Raw genomic sequence first — 25,619 nt, 5'->3', positions numbered from 1 at the left:
GCTTGGTCGATCCTTGGTGTTTGTTGCTTGATTAGCTGATTGGTTCCGGTTGCTCGAGGGATTAGACGCACTGGTGCAAGTTGCTGGAGTAACTAGACTCATTGGTGCAAGTTGCTCGAGTGACTAGACTTATTGGTGCAAAATACTCGAGGGATTAGACGCACTGGTGCGATTTGCTCGAGGGATTACACTTGCCAAGTTGTTCTAGTTGTTAGTCCCATTGGTACTAACCACCCTGTGTCGTTTGGTTTAGAATAGACCATCTAAGCGCTGACTGGGCCTCTTGCTCCTAGAGAATAATCCCGTAAAGATATTAACTGCCTAGTATCGGGACTCTTTTATCCCACTTCGAAACTTAAGCGCACCTAGTATACGGGCTACCTATTAAGGGCGTAGGGCCATGCTAGCAAGAAGTCGTCTCATTGTAAACAAACCAAACCACCAGTACGAGCACCAGAAACCTGACTTTAAAAATTGGTTTGCAAATGGCCTACGTTCTGCAAATGATTCAAATAAGGGAAAAGGAACTAAACTGGATATGACAGCACGTTCAAGAATACTGCAGTAAAAACAAAAGCTGTCTGAAGATCTCTGTGAAACAAAGTCGCGTCTCCTGTGACTTTTAGACACGAAAGAACATCATCCAGACCGTGAACGGACATACTTTTTTTCCGGCCCACCGGCGAAATAGTGCAGTAACTTGCCATCGACAAGAAAAAAAAAATCTACAAGCAATTATTCTTAAAAACTGCCAGTTGAATTATCAAGTGAGTTGCTCTTAATGCTCTTAATGAAATAAATTAAAAATATGTAATGATTCTCGCATTAAAGATTCATGGCTATTGCAGTTTTTGCGAACGATATTATAACTGGAACCGGAATATAAAATTTAGGCCAGAGGCCAAGCACTGGAACCTTTGAGGTCGTCCAGCACTGAAAATAATGTTGAAATAATTGTCAGGAGAGGGTGGGAAGTAAGATGGAAGAAAGGTAATATGAACAGAGGTACAGTAAAAGGAATTAAGGAGTTGCAGTTAGGGACGCCGCAAAGAACCGTTAAGTAATGCCTACAGTGCACCGCGTGAGGTGCACTGACGGTACAACCCAGCCTACGAGGGAAGATTTATAAAATTCATATGACTTCAAAGAGAAATTTTCATTTGTAATATTCAGTGTACGAAAATGTATATTCAGGCCTCGGTAACACTTAACGAACACATGACGCAATAGATCCCCAGTTCAAATGAATTAGAAATTTGTCGCAAAAAGCTTTAAAAAAAAACAAATATTGTGGCCATCCCTTCACAAAATATCGCCATTACCCAAAAATTGCAATCCTTTCAACCAGAATTGCATTAAATTGATTGACACCCATCGCCAACGCCGTGTATAATTTGGAGCGCCATCTCTCCTCGCTGTCGCTATCGCTTGCACCCCACCCCCTCCCCCGCCCCTCCGTCACCCCTCTAGCAGGAAGAACCCGAATCAAAATGCGTAATCTGCCGGAAAGTGTTTAGTCATCACACCTGACCGATTAAGGCTTTGAAGAAACGTTCACTCACTCAAGGAGATTAAAAAAGCAACGTCGATGGCAGAGTGGTAGAATCACTGGATGGTCTGCGTTTTCCACGCAGCCATCCGGTGGTTCGAGCCCGCCTGGTTACGTACGGGGTCAATGGAGTCTGTTAATCCTTGTGTTAATTCCCCTTCCATGTTTATTCCGACGTTTGAGTGAATTTGATCTCAAAACGATATTTGTTGCTTGAGGTTTGTGAATGTACAAAAATATCACAAGTATGTAACAAAAATAAAAAAATATACTTATTTATATGAGTGCTGTGTTACAAAATCAATTAATATACTTATTTGTGAGTGTGTACGTTACAAAAATAAAGAATATTCTTATTTATAGAAGTGTATGTGACAAAAATAAATTAAAATATTAATGAGAGTATAACTGCATATACATACTGTTCAATGTTCCATCAAAACAAAACAATTAAAATCTACCTTTTATGCTATAAAAGCACACACACACACACACACAAAACACCACACACACACACACTATATATATTATATATATTATATATATATATATATATATATATATATATATATGATATATATATTCAAACGTATACCTTTTTAACACTGCTACGTTCATTAGTAGACCGATAATTGTGCTACTTTGCTAAGTTAAGCAAAAGACAAAAGAGAAAAAAAGTACTTGTCTGACATTGGACGGCGGGAGGTTTTCTTTGGCAAAGTTACCAAGGATTCGTAAGTCTTCTGTTAGATTATGCAAAGAACAACGGCGCACTGTGGGCATTACTTCGCGTTCTTTCCAGCATTCCTCTGGGCCCCTAGCTGCAACCCCTTTCATTCTTTGGCCTAAACTTCATATTCCAGTCCTGTTTTCATATCTTTAAGGGTGGACTGATACTTCTGTAGAAATCTGAGACAAGGATTCGGACGAGTGAACGAAGTTTTGATTTTAAAAAAATAAGTCACGGGTGGAATGCGATATTAAATGAGATGAAGCAATGCTGATTTGTGGGGGAGATAACGAAGAGAAACTGCAGGAGATAGTGAGAGTGATTGAAAGTGTTTGCAAGAGGAGAAAGCTGATAGAAAGTCGATAGTGAATGGTGAATTGGTTGATGGAAAACAAATGTAAGCCGTTGCTCTCGTAAGAGTATGCGTTAATAAACGTTGCGTATGAGACAAATTGCAACTCCTAGTTAGGTAGTTAGTTATTTTATTGACAACAAATATACAATTATTAGTACAAATTTGTCCACAAAGAGACATAATGCAAAATAAACACAGTGTACAGTAATCTCTTCGGTTCTTGCAAGCACATGGCCTATACAAAAAAGAAAATCAACAATAAGAAAAATACAACATCAGGCGCAAATAACATAAGCCTATACGACTATGAAAACAGAAAAAAAACATAAAACAAAAGACAAAGCAGGTAAATCAAGTTGTTTGTGGAAACCAAGGTGGGAATGTACGAGCTTATACTATTAAGTGGGGAGATTGTTGAGCCATGTATCCTTTATGGAATTAAAATGTGGATGTTGGAAGTGATTGACAGAGAAGGATTAAGTTGTTAAGATGAACATCTTTCGTAGTAAATGAGGGTGGAAAGAACTGATAGGGATAGAAATACAGATGTTATAAGATAGAACAGTGTGTTTTCAGATGGTGTGATCTCGTAGCAAGACTGGAAGACGATCAATTAGTCACACGAGAGAAGAGGAGAGGATAAACCTGGAAGAGAGAGAGAGAGAGAGAGAGAGAGAGATGGAGCTAATTATACAGAGCTTTCTATACAGACGTGGTAGTCACCTGGGTTGTGTAATATATTTTATATATATATATATATATATTATATATATATATATATATATATATATATAGTATATAATATATATATATATATAATTATATAATATTATATAATATATATATATATATATATATATATATATATATTATATATATATATGTATATATATATATATATAAATATAATATATATAGATATAATAGATCTATAAATAATATAATAATATATCAATTTATATATAATAGATATAGTATATACATATATATATATAGATATATATTATATATAAAATGTATAAAAAATTTGTGTAAAGAGCTTAGAGCTTTTGTCTAACTATACTGTGGACTTTTTTCAGTGAACACACACACGCACACACTCGCACACACTCACACGTGAGTGTGTGCAATATGATTTTAAAGCCGCTTATCAAATCTAGCAATTTGGTGACCATTGTCTGGTTCCTCCTCAGTTGGTTAGTTATTTGACGAATAGTATACATATAATTATTTCTTTCCACATGAAATTAGTTTATAGTTCTTGAAGCGCGTGTAGTATTCATTCATGTATGAATGTATGGACAAAGAATTCAATATATACATGAAAATATTCATACATATAGTTCTTGAAGCTGTGTATGTATTCATGTATGTATATAGGTTTATACAATGAATTCAATTTATGCATGAGATCATTCATACATACTGTTCTTCAAGTGTGGGCATGTAATCAAGTATGCACAACTAATTCGATTTATGTATGAAAATATTCATACTTATAGTTCTTGAAGTTGTGTATGTATTCATGTATAAATGTATGTTCAAGGAACTTCCATTGTATTAAAGCACTGAAAACGAATTCAATCGGTAAAAGTAAAACGTATATATATATATATATAATATAATATATATATATATATATATATTATGTAATCATAATAATGCCATACATGTGTAGAAATGGTATTTTACACATAATAATGTGTAAAACATATACAATCACAATGTAATATATATGCATATATGATATATATATTATAATAATATATATAATGTTGTGTGTGCTGTGTGTGTGTGTGTTGTGTGTGGTGTGTGTGGTGGTTGTGTGTTGTGTTGAATGAAATTATTCACATCGAAAACCGGTGGATTCATTTATATATCATTCGAGCATAACAAATGTTCCTTTAATATCTAAATTCTGCATCCCTACCTCGGGAATTTTTATAATTTTTCAGTATATGTACCGGAGGGGAATTTTTAGTTGATAATAATTTTCGTCCCCCCCAATGGGATCGAATTAAGTTATCAACTAAAAAAATTTCCCTTCGGTACATATATGAAAATATATCAATTCCGAGGTAAAGCGAATTTAGATATTGAAGGACATTTGTAGGCTGCGAATGATATATATATATAGATATATATATATATATAATATTAATATTTATATATATTAAATAATATATTTGTGTGGTGTGGTGGTGTGAGTGAGTATTTTACAACACGTATGTTGTGTATATGCATACCACAACATGCACGCACACAACACACACACAGCACACACACACACACAAACACACACACAATATATAATATATGTGTGTGTGGCTTGTGTGTGTATGTGTGTTGTGTGATCAATGTCTGGTGCATGTCTGTAAATAGAAACAAATACACATGTATATATGCTAATATAACATTCATAATTGTGTATAACATATAATGTTGTATTAAATATACAACCCATATATATATATATATATACGTATATATATATTATATATATATATTATATATAAATTATACATATATATATTAACATGTATATGTGTGTATGTAGATACACACGCACACATATTATGTGTGCACATACACACATATATGTATATATATGTGAGTATACAAATGTACATACATATCTTGTGTTTGTTGTGTGACAATTTCATGTCACACACACTCGCGTACTACGAAAATAAAAGTGACGTGTGCTTGTGACATAAAATTCACACACACACACGCACACACAAACATTAAGCCACAAACATCGTTTCATGTCGAGTTCCCCCAATACCTCGGGAATCACTTTCTTACCCAAAGGGGAATTATTATTCCCGAGTGCTTCCCCCCAAGCACTCGATTATAATTCCCCTTTGGGTGAGAAAGTGATTCCCGAGGTATTGGGGGAACTCGACATGAAACGATGTTTGTGGCTTAATGTTTGTGTGTGCGTGTGTGTGTGTGAATTTTATGTCACAAGCACACGTCACTTTTATTTTCGTAGTAAGCGAGTGTCTGTGACATGTTATTCACGCATATATATATGTGTGTAAATATAGACACATATATATGTGTGTGCATGTCTGTAAATATACATACATGCATGTATGTTATATATATAAGCATATACATACACATATTTGTGTAAATATTACACATGCACACATTTATATGTAAAATACACATACATGTGTATGTATTTATACACATGTGTGTGCATATGTAAATACACAAACACACGTGAATGTGACATGAAATTCACACACACGCACGCACACACACACACAAACATTAAGCCACAAACATCGTTCCATATCGAGTTCCCTCAATACCTCGGGAATCACTTTCTCATCCAAAGGGGAATTATGATCAAGTGCTTGGGGGGGAGCACTAGGGAATGATAATTCCCCTTTGGGTGAGAAACTGATTCCCGAGGTATTGAGGGAACTCGATATGGAACGATGTTTGTGGCTTAATGTTTGTGTGTGCGTGTTTGTGTGTGAATTTTATGTCACATGTACACGTGACTTTTATTTTCGTTTTACACATTAAGCTACAAATTTGTGCCCGATAAAGAATCCTAGACCTTAGGAAGAACTGGCACTCAAGGGGAATTGTTGTCAAGTGCCGGGGGCCAGACACTTACCTAGTTAAGTGCCTGGGGGGAGACACTTAGCTAGTTAGGTGCCTGGGGGGAGACACTTGCCTAGATAAGTGTCTGGGGGGAGACACTTACCTATGACAATTCCCCTTGGGTGGAAGTTATTCCCAAGGTTTCGGGATATCGATATCGAGCTTTGTAACTTAATATTTTCCAGATCCTGCAATCGGGATCTGGAAGCAAAGTCACTCGCACAAATTAACACAGACACAAAATCCCATTTAACATAAAATAATATTTTTTAATCATTAAACTAATAGCAAAATGATTTTCCTTACAAACTTAATACTAATTTTTTTCTTTTTTTCCATTTTATATTTTTTATGGATTTTTTATTTTTTATATATTTTTTTGGTGGGGATATTGCTATCCACCTTTTCTATTTTTCTACAATCACAACACTTATACTAGCTTACTTAAAAACTAATTCACTTAGCACTAATAATTTTTTTTTTTTTTTTCCATTTTATATTTTTTAGGGGTTTTGTGTTTATTTTTTTTGGTGGGGTATATACTATCCACCTTATTTTCTATTTTTCTGAATCACTTAAAACTAATTCACTTAAACTAATAATTTTCGGGGTTTTTTTTTTTAGCTTTTTGCCATTTTATATTTTTTAGGGCTTTTGTCTTTTATATTTTTTTTGGTGGGGATATTACTATCCACCTTTTCTATTTTTCTACAATCACAACACTTTCACACTAATTCCTGTTCCTTACACTGGTGCCAAATACAACGCTCTTCTTCATCAAATCTTCCTTTCCTACTGAAAAGTTCGTCCTTCGCTTCAAAAGAAGTCGCCCAAAGTGACTCCTCGTTTGGTCCTTTGTCCCCCGTCGAAGTTCCTCTTCTGCCCTTTGGCAGCGACGATATCCTGGACCTCGTTAAAGAAACCAACGACGTCCTTTTCGTTCCCTCTGACGGTGCAGTTGTTAGAGGTTTCGTCCGCCTTGGGGCCTTGGAAGACGACTTTGTATTCGTTAACCAGTCTTTTGATGTTGTGTCCTCCTCGGCCGATGACCATTGCTCGTTCCTCCCTGTCTAGGAGGATTCCGTAGAGGCGATCTTCTATCCTGGTTAAGCCTGGGACGATTTCCTCCTGTGGGAAGTTCATTCTTCTTTGCTGGCCTGTTTTATTCTTTCCTTTGGGCGTCATGGCTTCTTTAATTTCGAGACAAGCGTCCTCCACATCCTTCAGTTGACCTTGTATGGTGACAAAGCCATCTGTTTTCTTGTGCACAATGATCTTGACGTTGTTGTATTTCTCGATTTTCCTCAGATTTTCTCCTTTGGGGCCGACTAGAAGTCCTTTGTGTTGAGCTTCCACTTCCAGACGGTATTGGCCAGCCCCATTTCTGGTCAGTCCTTCAGTTGTGATGTCACAACTTCTTACACTGACCTCTTCAAGGAGGAGACGAAGGTGGTCATACGCCTTTTTAACTTGGTTCAGGTCTCCTCCTAAAAAGCCTATTTCCCTCTCGTCTTCTTCTTTCGGAAGAATCAGTGTTACTTTGAAGAGGTTTCTGACTTCCCTGGCTCCTTGTCCGTTGAGGGCAAGAAGGAGACGTCTGCCCTCAAACCCCAAGTCGAACTGGTACCAGTCTAAGCCCACAAGTTTCATGTCGTTTTCTGCTGAAAAGTTCTGGATGTCATCAATCATTTTAGATATGACTCTTCCAGCTTCCTGGGCTTCTTTGAGTGGGCCGAAGATACTGATGTAGTTCGTAGTTCCGCTGATCATCTTTGTCAGGGAGGTAGATGGCCACATTCTGTTCCCTGATGAGTTTCCGAAGGGTTAGCTCTTGTGGTCCCAATATGGCCTCTCTGAATTCCTGATCAACAGTCATCACGAAAATCTTCTTTCCTACTGCAAAGACCCTTTTGAGACCTGCGTCAGCTCGCTAATGTTGAAAACCTTGTCCACTCGGAATCTGATTTCGTTGTAGACCTTTTCAACATTTTTCTTGGGGCCTTTGAGCTGGACAATTCTCGAACCATCGTTCTGGACGCTCATGACAACCCCGTGGTCTTGCCTGGCCAACTTGGCAAATTTCCCTCCTTTGCCAATGATCTGACCCATGTCCAGGTCGTTCTCACAGTGGAAGGAGAAGGCTTTTCCTCCACACTGTTTGAGAGGTCCACATCTTCGGGGTCGGGTCGTTTTCCAGTTATCTCCCTTTGCAGGTCGTGGTACCTCAGGGTTTTTAATTGGGCCAGTTGGTTTTGCCATAGAGTTTTCAGCGGGGGTGGCACTTTTCGGCCCAGGAAGAATCTTTGCTATGTTAGCAAAGGACATTTTTTCTGATTCTTCCTGTACCTTCGCTTCCACTTCTTCAGGTCCATTGGCTTTGTCTTCCGGGGGAGGAGGAGGACCGTTTTCCTCCTTTTCTTCGTGAAGAACATCTTCTTCTACCGATTCCTTCAGGGTGAGACCGGGCGTTTCCTGATGTTCCTCAGATTCTTCGAAGTTTTCCTCTAGACAGTCTGATTCCTCCTCCTTTGCAGGCTCTTCCGCCTTTTCCTGAAGAGGAACTTTTTCCTCTTCAGCCTCTTCCTGTTCTTTATGATGAGGAAGAAGAATGTTTAGTCGTCGGGGCACAGATTTCAGTAAACGTCTGCTTCGCATGCCTCCCTGGCCGTCCTCTTCAGGAGCCTCGCGAAGCGATATGCCAACAATAATCTTGTGCCTGTCTTCCTCAAACTCCCATTCATCTTCCTCGAACTCCCATTCATTTTCCTCGAACTGCCAGTTATCGTTCTCGGGAGTTTCTAAATCAGTTTCAAATTCCATATCCTCGTCTTCGTCGTCCTCTTCGAGCCATTCCTCCATGATGGGGAAAGTTTTGCGTTGCACAATGAAGAAAGTTTGCTTCTTCTCTTTCTTTTTCTCTAGAGGACCCTTCTTGAGGATGGCAGCAAAATTCAAACCAATTTCAGGCTCGTGCACCAATTCCTCAGAAGGGGGAGCGGGCTCTTCACTGTCGAGGTCTTCAGCATCGATATTATATCCTTCTCTCTCGTGTTCTTCGAGGATTTCTCGGATGTGCTGGAAGGCCATTTGGACACGATTTTCAGCGCCTTCCAAATAGGCAACTTCCTTGGTGTTGTCTTCGGGAAGGTCGAGGCGAACGTTGTAGAATTGTGTGAATTCCCTGACCTCTTTCCATATTTTGCGTAAAATGAGTTTCTCAGTCTTCGATATTGGGAATTCATACAAGTCTCCATGAACGAATTTCACTTCCTTTGTCAGTTTTGGGGGGACGTTCTCCTCTTCCTTTCGTGGCTCCTCCTGGGGGACCTCGTCGATGCTCTCTGCTTCGCAGTTTTCAGATTCGAGATCCATGGAACTGGTTTCATTTGTGAATTCTGGAACGGAAAGTTCCAAAATATCTTGGTTCAGTTCCTCTACTTCCTTGAGTGCTATCCTGTCCTCTTCTTCCAGTTCTTTGCTGACCTCTTCTTCCAGTTTTCCTATGTCGTCTTCCTCAAGTTCTTTACTGTCCTCTTCTAGTTTTCCCATGTCGTCTTCTTCCAGTTCTTTGCTGACCTCTTCTTCCAGTTTTCTTATGTCGTCTTCTTCCAGTTCTTTTCTGTCCTCTTCTTCTTGTTTTATCCTGTCATCTACTGTTCCGCGAGTTAATTCGTCTTCGTCTTCCGTTATCCAGTCTATGTCCTTTTCTTCAGTTTCAGTTACCAAAGTCTGTTCAATCTTTCCAGCAATCTTCTTCTTCCCTTTGAAGAGGGACATTGTAATGGCGACGGTTGTAAGAAACAGGAACACTTTTGGCAAAAAAACGAGTTCATCTACTCTACGAAGAACCTCCTCAGCTGGGGATGTTCCCTGCTCACCTAGGAGAGTGTTCCTCACCAAGGCTTGCAAGGGTCCATTGCAGGCAGACAGAGAAGGCTCATCGTATCCAATCATACCAGAAAGTCCAATAAAGTTCAGAATGAAATGCAGAATGCGGCGCATTCTGTTTTCTCTCCTGAACTCCATAAGGGTTTGTTGAGCGACATCGCAGCAAAGGAGTTCGGTCTCGAGAGACGTCCTCCAGTTGATGCCACCCACAAACACGATCCTAAGTAGCAGCACGAAAGCAGCGACAAAAGCTCCGAATGCGTTGATTACACACTGGAAAATCATTTTGACTAATGATACCGATACAGAGGACTTCTCTTATGCCTAGTTTTTATTCAAACCACCTGGTCTTCGGTGACGGGATCCCCCGAACCGGAGCGTCTCCAGGATCGACTTCTCCGAGGTCTGAGGACTCCGATCCCTGGAGACTTTGTTTGTTTGTATGGTGTTTTTACGTTGCATGGAACCAGTGGTTATTCAGCAACGGGACCAACGGCTTTACGTGACTTCCGAACCACGTCGAGAGTGACCTTCTATCACCAGAAATACACATCTCTCACTCCTCAATGGATACCAACCACGCCACTAAGGCGCTCCTGGAGACTTTGGATTGGGGGCTCATTTGCATCCTTCAGCACGAAGGATTCGGAGCTGCTTCATAGCTTCGGGCGAAGAGCCGAAAGTCTTCAAGGACTGTATGACGTCATGTGGAGGACTCTGCTGGATTTCCCATTGATTATTCCTCGGAGACATATTACATAATACGTGAATTTAACCTGTGCTATATTGAGGCATAAAAAATCTCATTTTCCCTTTTTTCCTAAACCATTGATGAAATGATTTTGATTAGTCTGTAAAATTATTTAGATTATTGATATTTGTCTTTTGTTATAGCTTCTCAACTTTTTAGTAATATCACTATTTTTTTCCTTTTTTGCAGACTTCTCTCTAATTGCTCTTAGTTCTTCACATTCATTTTAGTGAAGCATTCACGTCTTCAAGTTGAATGAGCAGATCACAACTCCTCTTATAAAGAAATTATTTTCATTAAACTCTGAATCTGTTTGAAGGAAATATCACTGCAATATGATTTTAAAACCGCTTATCAAGTCTAGCAATTTGGTGACCATTGTCTGGTTCCTCAATTGTTCAATTATTTGAAGAATCTTATATTTTTTATACATGAAATTAGTTTATAGTATATGAAGGGCGTGTAAGTATTCATATATGAATGTATGGTCAAAAAAATCAGTTTATGCATGAAAATATTCATACTTGTAGTTTTTGCAGTGTGTGTATGTATTCATGTATGTATGTATGTTTATACAATGAATTTAATTTATGTATGAGATCATTCATGCATACTGTTCTTCATGTATGTACAATGTATTAAATTTATGCATGAAAATATTCATACTTATAGTTCTTGAAATGAGTGTATATATGCATGCATGCATGTATGGCCAAGGAATTCAATTTATGCGTGAAAATATTCATGGTATTTATAGTATATATGTGTGTGTATACATAACATACACATACATCACACACACACACACATACACACACACACACACACACATATATATATATATATATATATATATATATATATATATATATATATATATATATATATATATGTATACATATATATATATATATATATATATATATATATATATATATATATAGTATAAATAAAGGTTTTTTGCCACGAAGTAAAAATGAAAAAGCGAGATAGCCAAGTACTTTCGGTCCTGTTCGGACCCTTTACTGAGGGACCGAAAGTACTTGGCTATCTCGCTTTTTCATTTTTTCCTTCGTGGCAAAAAACTTTTATTTATACATAGCATCACGTTTTATATACTTCGTGATCAAGTTATTCATATATATAGTTATATATATATATATATATATATATATATATATATATATATATATATATACACCATGAATATTTTCATGCCTAAATTGAATTCCTTGGCCATAAATGCATACATGAATACATACATGAATATACATATATAATATATAATAATATATATATGTGTGTGTGTGTGTGTGTGTGTGTGTGTGTGTAAATACAGGCACAAATATATAATATAAAATTAAACCAAACTGAGAATAGACCAACCAATCAGGTCTTGACCGATCTCAGCCAGTCTTTCATTTTTTTTTTCTTCAGCATTTTCGCACATATAACTTCACCTATCAATCATCATCGTCAGCCCTACATTCACTTTCGTCGTCAACCTTTGATTGAATATGGGGCCACTATCATTCCCGAGAATCACTTTCGCGTAAGAAAGAAAATAAAAAATTAAATCACAGGAGATGAGACGTGACGTCGATGTCTTGATGTCACCGAGGCGTGATGTATCTTAGAATGACATCATCGACGTTTTTATTTATTTATTTAGTTTTTTTAATATGTCTTCGGGCCAAAACGTCTCAATAGAATGAGTGCAAACGGTACTCCTGGTTTCGTGCAAATTATTTTCGGTAATATAGATGGAAAGTACTTCCCTCTCTCTCTCGGCTTTACGTAATCACTATGATACGAATGCCAGGATTATTTGCCATTTCCTCTGTACAGTCATTTGCAATGCACGTATCATACGAGTGTGTATGTATATATATTATATATAATAAATAAAGGTTTTTGCCACGAAGGAAAAAAATGAAAAAGCGAGATAGCCAAGCACTTTCGGTCTAGTGCGACCCTTTACTCAAGCACAACTGATCTTACAGAGGAAAAAAAAACATTGTCAAAGCTTGGAGGAATGTCAAAGTAGGCTTAATATCCAATACGGTCGATTTCACTCTACAGAAACGAAGAAACGCCTGAGGGCAGTATAAGCGAATTTTAAGCCGCCACACCTTAGAGGATACACACGTGGTCAACAGATTATTCATCCAGAAAACAATACATAAAAAAAAAACAAGGAGGCATATACAACTTATTACCATGAAATTTACAAAAATGGGCTCATAGGTTTATTTTCCTTATGAGTTTTGACTAGGCCATATAAATAAGGTAATGAGGGACACTTTACAGTTAACCTACACAAAAGTTCTTTTTTATCTTTAAGAATTTGTTTGATATTGATATTAAAATTTTTATTATTACTTGGTCCAACGGATTTTTTGCGAGTTTTTAGTAAGTTATTTCATCTTCTAGTAAGGTATGCGTGCATGATATGTAGTCAGTTTTGGCCAGAACTACTAAACTATTGGATTTATCAGCCTTAGTAATGTGTAAGCTATTATCATTCTTCAATTCTTTTCAACTTTTTCTGTAGCGAGCGGGGAAGTTATTTTCATGATAGGCAAGCGTAGCACTATATGTCATGTCTTTGATAATGTCTAAATGATTTTGTGGTAGGTCACAGTATTTTTCAAACTTATATAGAGATATCGCTATTGACAAAGCTGAGGGTTTGTTACAAATGAAGAATGACAACCCAAAGCCTAATGCACGTACTGCATTATCACTTATTTGTTTGCTTGATAAATTCACCACACAATCACTTCTAGCATTATTGGTCCAGTCAAGTCAAGTAAAAATTTATACGTACCTATTAAGCAGCATATGCATTCAGTTAGAACAGCCCAGACTTCAAATGCACTGTTTATCCATCTGAGTAAAAAATCTCATTGTATTAATTGGGGTGATACCTCTGTAACTGCTAGATCTAATGATTATGTTTCAAGAAATTTACTGGAATCAGCAATTATACAAATCACTAATAAAAACAACCTAAATCATAGTCTGGGATTGTACCATTTGGACCCGTATATTTGTAAAATGTTTATGAAGGACCTTAAAATAAATGAACTGCTAATAAATTAGTCCCACATGTATATAGTTACTATTTTTTTCTCTCTCTCTCTCTTGCTCGATATAATTATATTCTTTTTTCGTCTTTTCATTATTTTTTGGGGGGAACATTTTTGTAAATTTCATGGTAATAAGTTGTATATGCCTCCTTGTTTTTTTTTTTCTTTTTTTAATGTATTGTTTTCTGGATGAATCATCTGTTGACCACGTGTGTATCCTCCAAGGTGTGGCGGCTTTAAATCCGCTTATCCTGTCCTCAGGCGTTTCCTCGTTTCTGTAGAGTGAAATCAACCTTATTGCTAATCTTGTAATGTCAATTTGGATATTAAGCCTACTTTGACTATGTTTTTCCTCTGTAAGATCAGTTGTGCCTGAGTAAAGGGTCGCACTAGACCGAAAGTGATTGGCTATCTCGCTTTTTCATTTTTTTCCTTCGTAGCAAAAACCTTTATTTATACATAGCATCACGTCTTATATACTTCGTGATCAAGTTATTCATTATATATGATATATTTTTCAATACCTACTGAACTTTCTACAAAGACATTCGTTTGGGGCAAAAGGAGCTAACTAATAAAATTACACACACACACACACGCACCACCGCATGTTGTACAAAATGTATATTACAATTTTATGCATACAGATATATATATATATATATATATATATATATATATATATATATGTGTGTGTGTATATATATATATATATATATATATATATATATATAGTACATATATTTAACAATCTCTTCTGTGTGTACTTAATAAAGCCGGAAACTAACTATGGTCCTACGATTGTGAAAGTGGCTTCATTCCATCCCTGATGTCTGATGCTTCGGGAATATAATTGCCATTATTTTCACAACGTACTAATATAATTCATTACTATTATGATGATAACGGGCGTCAAGAAATCGTCTTTTCATCTTCGTATACTATTATTAGAAAAGCAACTAATATAAACATTGTTTCACTGGCAGAACAGCGTCAGCAAACCCTCCCTGATATATATATATATATATATATATATATAATGATATATATATATATATATATATATATATATATATAGTAGCAATTAACGTATTTCATCTCATTCTAAAATCGGTTGGTTAACTTGGTTTCAAACAGTTATATGTTTCCAGTCCGCTCGCTAGAGGGCACACGATAATGTGTTGGCGCGGTTCAATTGCAACCTGCGAGGCCAGTTGAGTCTAGACCTAAAGAGTCTAAACACAGTAGCAAATCATATTGTTACTAGTTTCGTTCAACACAAATACTCGCTCGTTTGCAACTTCTGGTACTAAAATGGCGTTAATATAATCAATCATCAATTTATGCGAATTTGTCGAAATCTAGAGGTTTGCGGTTTCCCTCACCAAAAAGTTCGATTGGAATTTTAGGTAACTCAGTGTTACGAAGGGCAATGAGAAAAAAGTTAAATGGAGGAGAGTCTATATGAAATATTATATACTTAAGGTTATTCAGCAACCACTTAAGGTTTAAAAAATTTATCAAAATGGATACAGGCGTTATTTAAAAATAGATAAAAATTTAATACAAACTTAAGACTGTATCGTTCAAGATTAAAAACATTGATATAAATCAAATGAAGTCAATGCTTTTTTAAAAATATGATATGAGTTAGAATATGAGATAAAAAGGACGAAATAAAATTGTAAAATAATATATATAAGATTATTAAATATATATATATATATATATATTATCATATATTATATATGATATAATTTGCTGATACCAGAGTACAGAAAAAGCAACTAAATACAAAGTTAAAATATAGCTACAGAATTGTCATAAAATGAAAAAATCGTTAATTTCAGTTAAATTTGGTTTTGCCCAAATACCTACCCGGAACCAACACTATTTTTCACAATGACACCTTTTAGGGTCCTTTTCCTTTGCAACAAACATATATACATATATATAATATATATCAAAGTGGTAGGCTATATATTGTCTTCAAAATTAGTAGGTTCGCTAATCTTGACATGATCCAATGAGAAGTTTGAGTACTAAGTAATTAAAAATGCTGTAGTTACCTTCATGCTGATTTAGTTGTTCACTGTAGACGCTGAATCTAAGATCGAAATGCCTCCTTCATCTAATTTCCTGTCATGACTTGGTTCAGTTCTTATACCTGACGAACAGCGCAATGGACAAGGTATCTATTGCAGTATGCTAAATTAACATGATCTGGCCTTGATATGAACATAAATATTGTTAACGTTTGGTGATAGAAGTGTCCATGAGACTGTTGGAACACTTCGAAGTTAGATTGGTGCGTAATATCTGTTTGAAATCGAACGGACAGTCCTTAATTCAGACTACCGGTCTTTGAGATCATCAAAGTACAGAGCAAGGCCTTGGCACAGAGCAATTTCAGCCTAACGTCGCTGGGGGGCGGAGGTTGACTTGTGCAGAGTTGGGTTCAGGTGTAAAGTGGCCAGAGTCCAGGCTGAGAGAAAAGATCGCCTCAAGAACAGACGCGGCGTAAGGTATATTACCAGTGAACAATGGGGACGGCTACTAACTGTAACTCCCAACCTCACTTTCACAAGTCGGACCACTGACTGAGAGGAGTGAGGCAGGCAGCAGAGAGAGACTACTAGTCCAGAGAGGTGGGTGTTTCAATGTTCTTCCTTTCCTCTCGGTTAAATAGATTCACACACGCCCCCTTCTGGATTGCTAACTCGCGTAGAGAGTACGCGGTCATTTTCCCTTCAAATATGCATATAAGCACAATTTGTTCCTGTTTGTAAAAAGATAAACTAGTTACTAGTTTGTCTTTTTACAAACAGGAACAATTAAAATTAGTACGAATAAGAGTAATTCTCATGTTTGCAGTATTGAACATTGGGCATAAAACTTCCAATAATAAACACCAGGTTTCTTAATTATGAACCACCCTCTCAAAAGACACTATTTCGTTCTTGTTACCTATGCCGGCCCCTTTACAGCATCATATCTTGGTCCTATCTCTTCATTTCTTACTCTTCCATTCCTTGTAACTAGCATATACCATGGAAATCATTTATTTCACTCCTTCGTACTTTTGCAACTTTGACTTCCAAACTTCTCATCAGAACAACACGCCATCTCATACCCACTTCTGCACTAAACCAATAATTTTCACACCTATACTTAGCCTATCTACACATAATAATCTACGCACGACTCACTTTATCCTAGAATATTCTAACAGCTCTCAACTAATGATTTTATACATCAGTTCGTCCTCAACACCCTTCTTGTTACATCTCTATTGTTTTGTCTTAAGCTTTACCTACGTCTATGTAAACTAACATGACACTTTTTTTTCCTTAAACCTAAAACTTCTCTCATTACCTAATCTCTCATTACCTCCTTGTCTTCTCCATCATTCCTTCTGTTACCTTCCTTACTTGACATTCAAAATCCTGTGCCTCTCATGTGTAGCATCTTTCTCCTTGCATACCTCCAAACATGTTTCAAGGAAATTACTTCTTATTCTACTTTTTTCTAGTTTAATTTTTCCATCTGTTATTCAGACTTCCTGCTGATCTAATCCATTCCTGTATGAATTATTTCCCCTTAGCTTTTCTGTTATTATCTGTGTATTATTGTGCATGAGACAGATGATTCTAGTGTGTGTGGAACCTTCAATGCCTCAACTACAGATGTTTAGCACCTGTAAACTTTTCTATTCTCTAAAATATGTTCCAAGAGCAGCCGAACTTTATACCATCACTATCCATAATCCAACAGCGATCAAAATAAAGACCACACCCTTTATATTTTGAAATTGCTGTCTTTATGCCTAAGCATTTTCCTCTCGAGAGATTCGATGAGAGATGATAGTTTCAGCAAGATTGCTCTCTGCTATTTACTGAATTCAAATAATATCAGTTTATTTTCTCTTCGAAATGCAACTTTATCTCTGCCCTTTTTGTCGCCTGATTTTCTTCGTAATTATGAGAGACGATTTGCTGACAAAGCAACTTTTTCACGTGGATAGTATTGTTTTATTTTATTTTGTTATTGGTAGATTATAACACAGAATATTACTTTCTCCTCCAACATGTTCGTATCTGGTCAGTAACCTTCCATTATCAAAGAGCAATTGATTTTTTCTATCTTGCATCGTTTGCTGTTTCCGTATTGAGGTGCTGTTTGCCTTCACTTTTACTTATCATCATTACGGATATCCCATTAACATGGTAAAATGTTCCACACGACGGAATTTCCCAGTAATCACCAAGAAACGAAAAGACTTTACGAAAGTTGAAGACAGGACACAACAGCGTAAGAATAACGTTAAAACCCACGTTACAAAAGCTATTCTAATCCCATAGGCTTTATGATATTGTCTAGATGGTCGCCATTTGAGCAACTAAAAGCAACTATGATTACCATGGAAGTAACAAAATTTTGGCATTTCTGATGTCCAAGCAGCCGACATTAGCGACAAATTTCTTCTTCTTTAAAGGGTCGGTTGCCTGGTGCGCGTAAAAATTTTTTTAACAAGATGGAATGGCTGAGCCCGCAGCGACCATTTTAAAAATAAGATTGGAGTAATAAGAGAGAGAGAGAGAGAGAGAGAGAGAGAGAGAGAGAGAGAGAGAGAGAGAGAGAGAGAGAGAGAGAGAGAGAGAGAGAGAGAGAGAGAGAGAGAATAGGTGAGGTGTTGTAACATAAACGCGTATGGAGCCGACGTGCATGGGTCGTCTTTTAACTCTCATCCTGCAACATTAAACGTGGAACCGCACAGCTGAATGTAAACATGGCTGAGGTGGCCACCCAGCTCCTACGGGATAAATTTCCCAACATCGACGAGGAAATATTCCAATATGTGGAAGGTGAGCTACTTAAAAAATTCCCGTTAAACTTATTGTCATATCTGAGTGGTTAAAATTATGGAGACAGCGAGCAAATACTAATATTTTAGCAGGTGGCTCAGACAGAGCGAACGTGACCATGTTTATTAGGACAGTGGACTTACCTTTAACCCATCAAAGCTAAATAACCTTTAACCCATCAAAGCTAAATAACGAATTCATCGGTTCCCTTTCATCTGATTTTGGAAACGGGAAGGGCGACTTATGCGAGCCCCTTCAAGGCCATTTTATTTGCGAAAGCGAAATGCCTCATTTTTACGACGGGTCACCGCCTAAAATATGGTGTTTGCTCAACCTGCCTGGCGTACCGTAGGCGTATGCCTGCTGCTACTACCATACTCTTTCTTGTGGCCGAAATATTAATATTAATTAACATTTTAGTATGGTTAACAATGTGGGATATACCATATGCAGACAAAAGAAGAGAGAAGAATGTCAGAGAAGAAGAGGTGAGAGGGAATAAATGAACGAATGCTTAGCCTGAGACGAGAGAGAGAGAGAGAGAGAGGTAACATTGATACACTGTAGAAAAACGCTTCTCTAAATGCTCCACCAATAATAGATTTAATGGTTAATCCAAGTAATAGAGACAGTGGGTATTTACCATGAAATTACAGCTTCCTATAGGAGTAGGGGGAAACACTGCAGTGCAGCCATCGTCATTGCGTGGCTCAGCCTTATTCACTTGATATTCAATTGGTGAAACAAGAATACAATTACATCTTTAAGCATACCATTCAAAGATTGAAGTTTAGTCAACGTAATGTAGATATGAAAGCCCCATACGAACTAAAATAAGCATGTAGCTCTTCGTAAATTATGTTTTCAAGGCAGTTTTTAAATCCAATATGGCAGCAACTGTGTAGGTGTCATCGTAAACCACAGCCAAGCCACCATCTTTCCCAGCCTTCCCAGCACTCATTTGAACAATATTAGCATATATACGTAATGTTTTTTTATCTTACTCAAGGTTGCAGTTGTAATCAGCACAATAAAATAACATTTTGTTGCCTATATTAGTGAAAGTATGAAACTTCTTATTCCCGGGGTCATGGTTTGAACTGAAATTAATTTTTACCTTGTAATTGGTGGTTTTATCCTTACTACCATCACAACTGAAACTCCACAGTGCTTATTTGATTGTAATTATACATGTTTTAGTCTTAATTCACTCCAAATTGCACTTGAACTATGTTGCAGTTCCTGGTTCCTAAGTGCTCACTCCACAAGCACAGTTTACAGGCAGCACACGAGTACACGGTTTATGAGGTGCAAAGCTTTATTCCCTTAATTGTTTACTTTACTCATTATTTAGTTTTAACTTTACTTTGTTACTTCAAAATGATTATTTAATTCATGTCTGTTATCCAAGCAAAATTAACCTCAAAACATTACAGATAGGGTAAACAACCGAGGAGCGATCCATCGTCATCATGTTGCCAGGCCTTATTCACTCGATATTTAATTGGTGAAACAAGAATACAATTACAACTTTAAGCATACCATCCAAAAAGATTGAAGTTTTGTTAACATAATGTGATATATGAAAGCCCCATACGAACTAAAATAAGCATGTTAGCTCTTTGTACAATATGTTTTCAAGGCAATTTTTGAAATCCAATATTGCGGCAATCGCGTGACTGGCCATTCTAACCACAGACAATCCACCATCTTTCCCAGCCTTCCCAGCACTCATTTGAACAATGTTAGCGTATATATGTGAACATTTATTTATCTTACTCAAGATTGCAGTTGTAATCAGCACAATAAAACAACATTTTGTTGCCTATATTAGTGAAAGTAAGAAATTTTTTATTCCGGGTGGGTCATGGTTTGAACTGAATTCATTTTTACCTTGTAATTGGTGGGTGGTTTTATCCTTACTGCCATCACAACTGAAACTCCACAGTGCTTATTTGATTGTAATTATACACAATTTGGTCTTAATTCACTCCAAATTGCATTGAACCATGTTGCCGTTCGTGGTTCCTAAGCACTCGCTCCACAAACACGTTATGAGCAGCAGACGACTACACTGTTTATGAGGTGCAAAGCTTTATTCCCTTAATTGTTTACTTTTACTCCTTATTTAATTCAACTTTACTTTGTTATTTCAAATTATTTATTTAATTCATGTCTATTATCCCTTTTTGAAACCAAATTAACCCCGAAAGATTACAAATATTTCTGATGTACTTACGAGCAGACGACGTACGAAAATGACTCATCGTTGCCAATCTAGTGGAGCTTCAACACATACACCATGCATTTACAAACTGTTTCCATTAATTCTAGTTGTCATATTAATGCAGTAATGATAAAATTGCTGTAACATGTATACTATACTACAAATAAATACGCTAATTTTACTTATTTCCCCGGTTTTGTGTAAGTCTTATACCCAGTTTGGAGGGTCAAACATACCAATTGACAACACTAATAAACTATTGAGAGCGCAAAATGCCGCAAAGAATGCCGTAGTTCCCTTGGATAAGTAAGTAGTTGGAAGTCATGTTTACGATTGTGATGAAAGTGCCCCATCGTCTATGGGTACAATGGTGTGCGGATTTAGCACAGGAAATGGGAAGTTTGTTGACAAGCGACTCGGCAAACATCGAGATGGGCGTCAATCTTCTGAACATTTTTAATTGTAAGTAAAAATTTCGAAAGCGTCATGGGGGTAGTATGCACTGCGTTTGGGCCACACTTTTCATTACCCTGTTTAAATCTTAAAATATGGCCTTAATTTCAAACTTTAGAGAAAATACTTACCTCGTAAGGAGAGTAGAGGTCTTGAGCTCCTGTTATCACCACCAACAACTTATGACTGATGACCATCTCCAGTGTCAGGACGTGTTAAAGTACTTTTTCAGAGGGTGGACAAAAACGCGGTAGTGAGAGAGTTGGCCAGTCCAGTCGGTTGTTTACCCTATGTCTGAAGTACATACGAGCAGACGATGGCAAAATGACTCATCGTTGCCAATCTACTATGGGTTTCAGAGACAGTACAAGCACGTTTTTTGGCAATAACTCTGTAACGAACTCTCGTATCAGAAGGAGTATTTTACTATAATGTATTACACCCATTGCCATAATTTATAAGGGTATCGTGAATCACTAATTGTAAAGAATAAAGACACTTGTCCCTGTACGAAGAGGCAAAAACTCCATTAGCCAGAAATGGATACGAACACAACAGTAAAAAGCTCTGCCTACCCTCTCCCCCTACCTCCACTGCCACCCCTATCCTTCTTCCTTCTCTCTATCTGAAAGTTGCTTCAGTTTAAACTTATTTTGTATGATTTTTCTATCTATATATATCTGTCTATCTAATATAATCATTGTTGTATAGTATATCTAACAATCCAGTCGGTTGTTAGCTGCCAGTTGACTGATTTATTTTATGCATTGATCTGCTCATCTCTCTCTCTCTCTCTTAAAGTTACTTCAGTTTAAACATATCTTGTACAATTTTTTTCTATATCTATCTAATAATAGTTTACATTGGTGTATATATCTAGCAATTCACTCGGTTGTTACCTGCCAGTTGACTGATTTATTTAGGCACTTATCCGCTCATCTCTCTCTCTCTGTGGGGTAGTGGTACCTACTATAAAATTGTTATTAGAGTGAGAGATATCTGAATGTACAGTGGAACAGTAAGACGATAGACACTATGATTTATGGGGAAGCGACTGTTATATGTGCATCGTTATAATCAAGGGATTAACTCTAATGAATGTTGGGTAGAAAGGCCCAATTTTTATTTGTAACACAGAGTAACTATAACCAGTTAGCAATTCAAACCAATCTGAAGGCAATTGGTGCTTTTTCATGCTTAAAATGTTGAAAAGTTGCGTGAAAATGAATTTCTCCAACCATGCCGACAGTTACGTTCCGTGGTGGCCATATCTTCTTCATCTTTGTAATACAAGTATACTATATTGCTGATACCGAGTCCAAATGAGGATTACGAAGAAGGTAACCAACCACAAGTATAACAGTCACTTTACCATAAATTATACTGTCTGTCGTTTTACTGCTCCACCATACATTCAGATATCATTCACTAACAACATTTACAGTAGGTACCACTACCAGAGAGAGAGAGAGAGATGAGTGGATCAGTGCATAAATAAATCTGTCAACTGGCAGGTAACAACAGAGTGAATCATTAGATATATACACCAATGTAAACCATTATTAGATAGATAGAAAAAATTGTACAAAATATGTTTAAACTGAAGTTAACTTTCAGAGAGAGAGAGAGGAGTGGATCAATGCCTAAATAAAAAATCAGTCAACTGGATCGTTAGATATATACAACAATGTATATTATTAAATAGATAGATAGAAAATCATACAAAAAAATAAGTTTAAACTGAAGCATTGGGTGTAATACACTATAGCAAAATCTCGTTCTGATACGAGTGTTCGTCACAGAAAACGTGCTTGCACTGTATATGAAACCCATAGTAGTGGAGCTTCACATACGCCGATGCATTTTCAAACTGTTTCCATGAATTCTAGTTTTCATAGTAATGCAATAATGATAAAATTGCTCTAGTATGTATCATACATACGTACTACAAATAGATACGCTAATTTCACTTATTTCCCCGTTTTGTGTAAGCCTTATACCCAGTTTGGAGGGTAAACACATACCAATTGGCACACTGATAAACAATTGAGAGAGCGAATAATGCCGTAGGTACCGTTCACAAGCAAAACTGTTGATATTTGAGTCAGGAATCTAGTTACTTTTTCAACAACGAATATTTTCAAATTAATAATCATGAATATGTAAAAAAATATGCAATTCATGACCTTATACTGCCGTTTAACTATTTATTTAAATAATTATCTAGTGCACGCTGCTTTTCTGCAAAAAATCGTAGTTCCCCCTTGGATAAGTTGTGGTTGGAAGTCATTGTTTACGGTTTTTGTGAAGAAAGTGCCCAGCGTCTATGGGTACAAGTGGTGTGTGGATTTAGCACATGGAATGGGAAGTTTTTATTGACACAAGCGACTCCACAAAAATCGAAATGGCATTAATCTTCGAAATATTCGTAGTTTGTAAGTAATAATTTCGAAAGCGTCATGGAGGTAGTGAGCACTGCGTAGAGCCAGATTTTCATTAACCTGTTTAATCTTAAAATATGACCTTAATTTCTAACTTTGGAGAAAATACTTACTTTGAAAGGAGAGTAGGTCTCGAGCTCCTGCTTTCACCATCAACAACTCATGACTGATGCCCATCTCCGGTGTCAGGACGTGTCAAAGTACTTTTTCGGAGGGTGGCTTCACACGCGTGGAAACTGGATCCGCTAGTCCAGTCGGTTGTTTCCCCTAACAATTCAACATTAGTTTTTGGGGGTCGGCTGTAGTTAACTTAGAATTTACCTCACACCAGCCATGCCCACTCATAATACAGTAGTACCTCGAGATACGAAATTAATCCGTTCCGAGGCGCCTTTCGTATCATGAGGTTTTCGTATCTTGGACCACATTTTACATGTAAAATGAATAATCCGTTCCAAGCCCTCCAAAAACACCCCAGTAAATTTCATATTAAAGGTAAATTGACCTATAAACAATGAAATACTACAATAATTTGGACCATTCAATTTCGTAACTTAATAATAAAAATGCAAAGCATGTATATAAAGTGTATATTAGTGTACAAGAAATATTATTACTGTAGAACGTAAAATGTGGAAGCTTACCTTTCGAGTGAGGCTATCTCCGAAAGTGGCAGCAGAGGAGGAGGAGGACAAACGGCAGATACGTACACTTAACTTTACGAAACACAAAAAGATGTCAGAAAAACAAACTAAACTTTGCAAAAACACATTAACAACTGTAACTTTACACCAAAACCTAAAATAAAATTTATTTTGTCTTTTTTTTTGATTTTTACATTTCTTTTTACTTTTTTTATACTTTACGTAATTTCAATTTCTTCACCACCGAATGGATGCCAGTCCGTTTACGAATTTTTCGAACCACCTATGAGAAGCCTTGAACTCTGGGGTTGCCGTTTGATGTCCCCTCTCTGCCGTCGTCTTCGGCTTGGGCAATCAAATCGCCAAAATAGCGCTGGCCTTCTGGCAGATTGCCGTCTTAGTTATCGTATTGCCATCAAATTTCTTTGTCCTCGATCCATACAAGAAGCAGCCTTTCCATTTCATTATGCACATGACTCCTCTTGTTTGGACAAAATAGTCATGCCCTGGAAGGTGTAGCTGCTTTAATGGCTCCTTCTGCTCAAGGATGGTGCCTATCGTCGACGGATTTGGCGGCCATATTCCTTAGCGATCACACTCAACCGCAAGCCAGCTTTCATACTTTTTTATTATCTCTATCTTTGTCTCCATAGAAAGCATTCTCTTCTTTCTGTGAACTTCAGCAACTTTCTTGGGACCCATGACTATATGTACTGTACGTAATTAAGTTACGTATGTAGTACGTATACTAATTAGGTTCTCACAACACGATAAAGTAGCACAACGAAATCACTAACGAATTTACGATACTAAATGAAATCGTTGGACCGAACGAATGCCGCATGCGTACGATAAAGCTTCGGGTGCGAAGTGGCCGAGCGAAGGCACAACCACCACGTAAGATGCATGATGGGAGGGATGCTGTTCAATAGGAGAGAGGATCTCATGGCTTGGCTAGCATCAGGAACCAATGGGAGAGCAGGAGGATGGTGACGAG

At 37.0% G+C, this 25,619-nt stretch overlaps 2 protein-coding genes across 4 annotated transcripts in view; one reads left to right on the top strand and one right to left on the bottom strand.

The window, feature by feature from the left end:
- LOC135197743 (uncharacterized) overlaps nt 1-16,616 on the bottom strand; it is a 35,925-nt gene extending 19,309 nt beyond the window's left edge. For 2 of the 3 annotated variants that reach the window (XM_064224798.1, XM_064224800.1), the window contains exon 1: nt 16,062-16,616. Coding sequence is in view for 1 of the 3 variants with exons in the window: in XM_064224799.1 (XP_064080869.1) it covers nt 16,062-16,067 (6 nt within the window). In the remaining 2 variants the exon portion in view is untranslated. The remainder of the gene's footprint in view (nt 1-16,061) is intronic. The other variant, XM_064224799.1, reaches the window with a different exon arrangement.
- Nucleotides 16,617-18,702: 2,086 nt separating this feature from the next.
- LOC135197742 (ATP-binding cassette sub-family F member 3-like) overlaps nt 18,703-25,619 on the top strand; it is a 34,055-nt gene continuing 27,138 nt past the window's right edge. The window contains exon 1 of the mRNA XM_064224797.1: nt 18,703-18,857. Within this exon, the coding sequence (XP_064080867.1) occupies nt 18,782-18,857 (76 nt within the window). The 5' untranslated portion in view covers nt 18,703-18,781. The remainder of the gene's footprint in view (nt 18,858-25,619) is intronic.

The sequence above is a fragment of the Macrobrachium nipponense genome, chromosome 21, assembly GCF_015104395.2.
Source record: "Macrobrachium nipponense isolate FS-2020 chromosome 21, ASM1510439v2, whole genome shotgun sequence".
NCBI classification, from domain to species: domain Eukaryota; kingdom Metazoa; phylum Arthropoda; class Malacostraca; order Decapoda; family Palaemonidae; genus Macrobrachium; species Macrobrachium nipponense.
The sequence above is the reverse complement of the archived record's forward strand: the minus strand, read 5'-3'. Positions and strand labels throughout refer to the sequence as shown.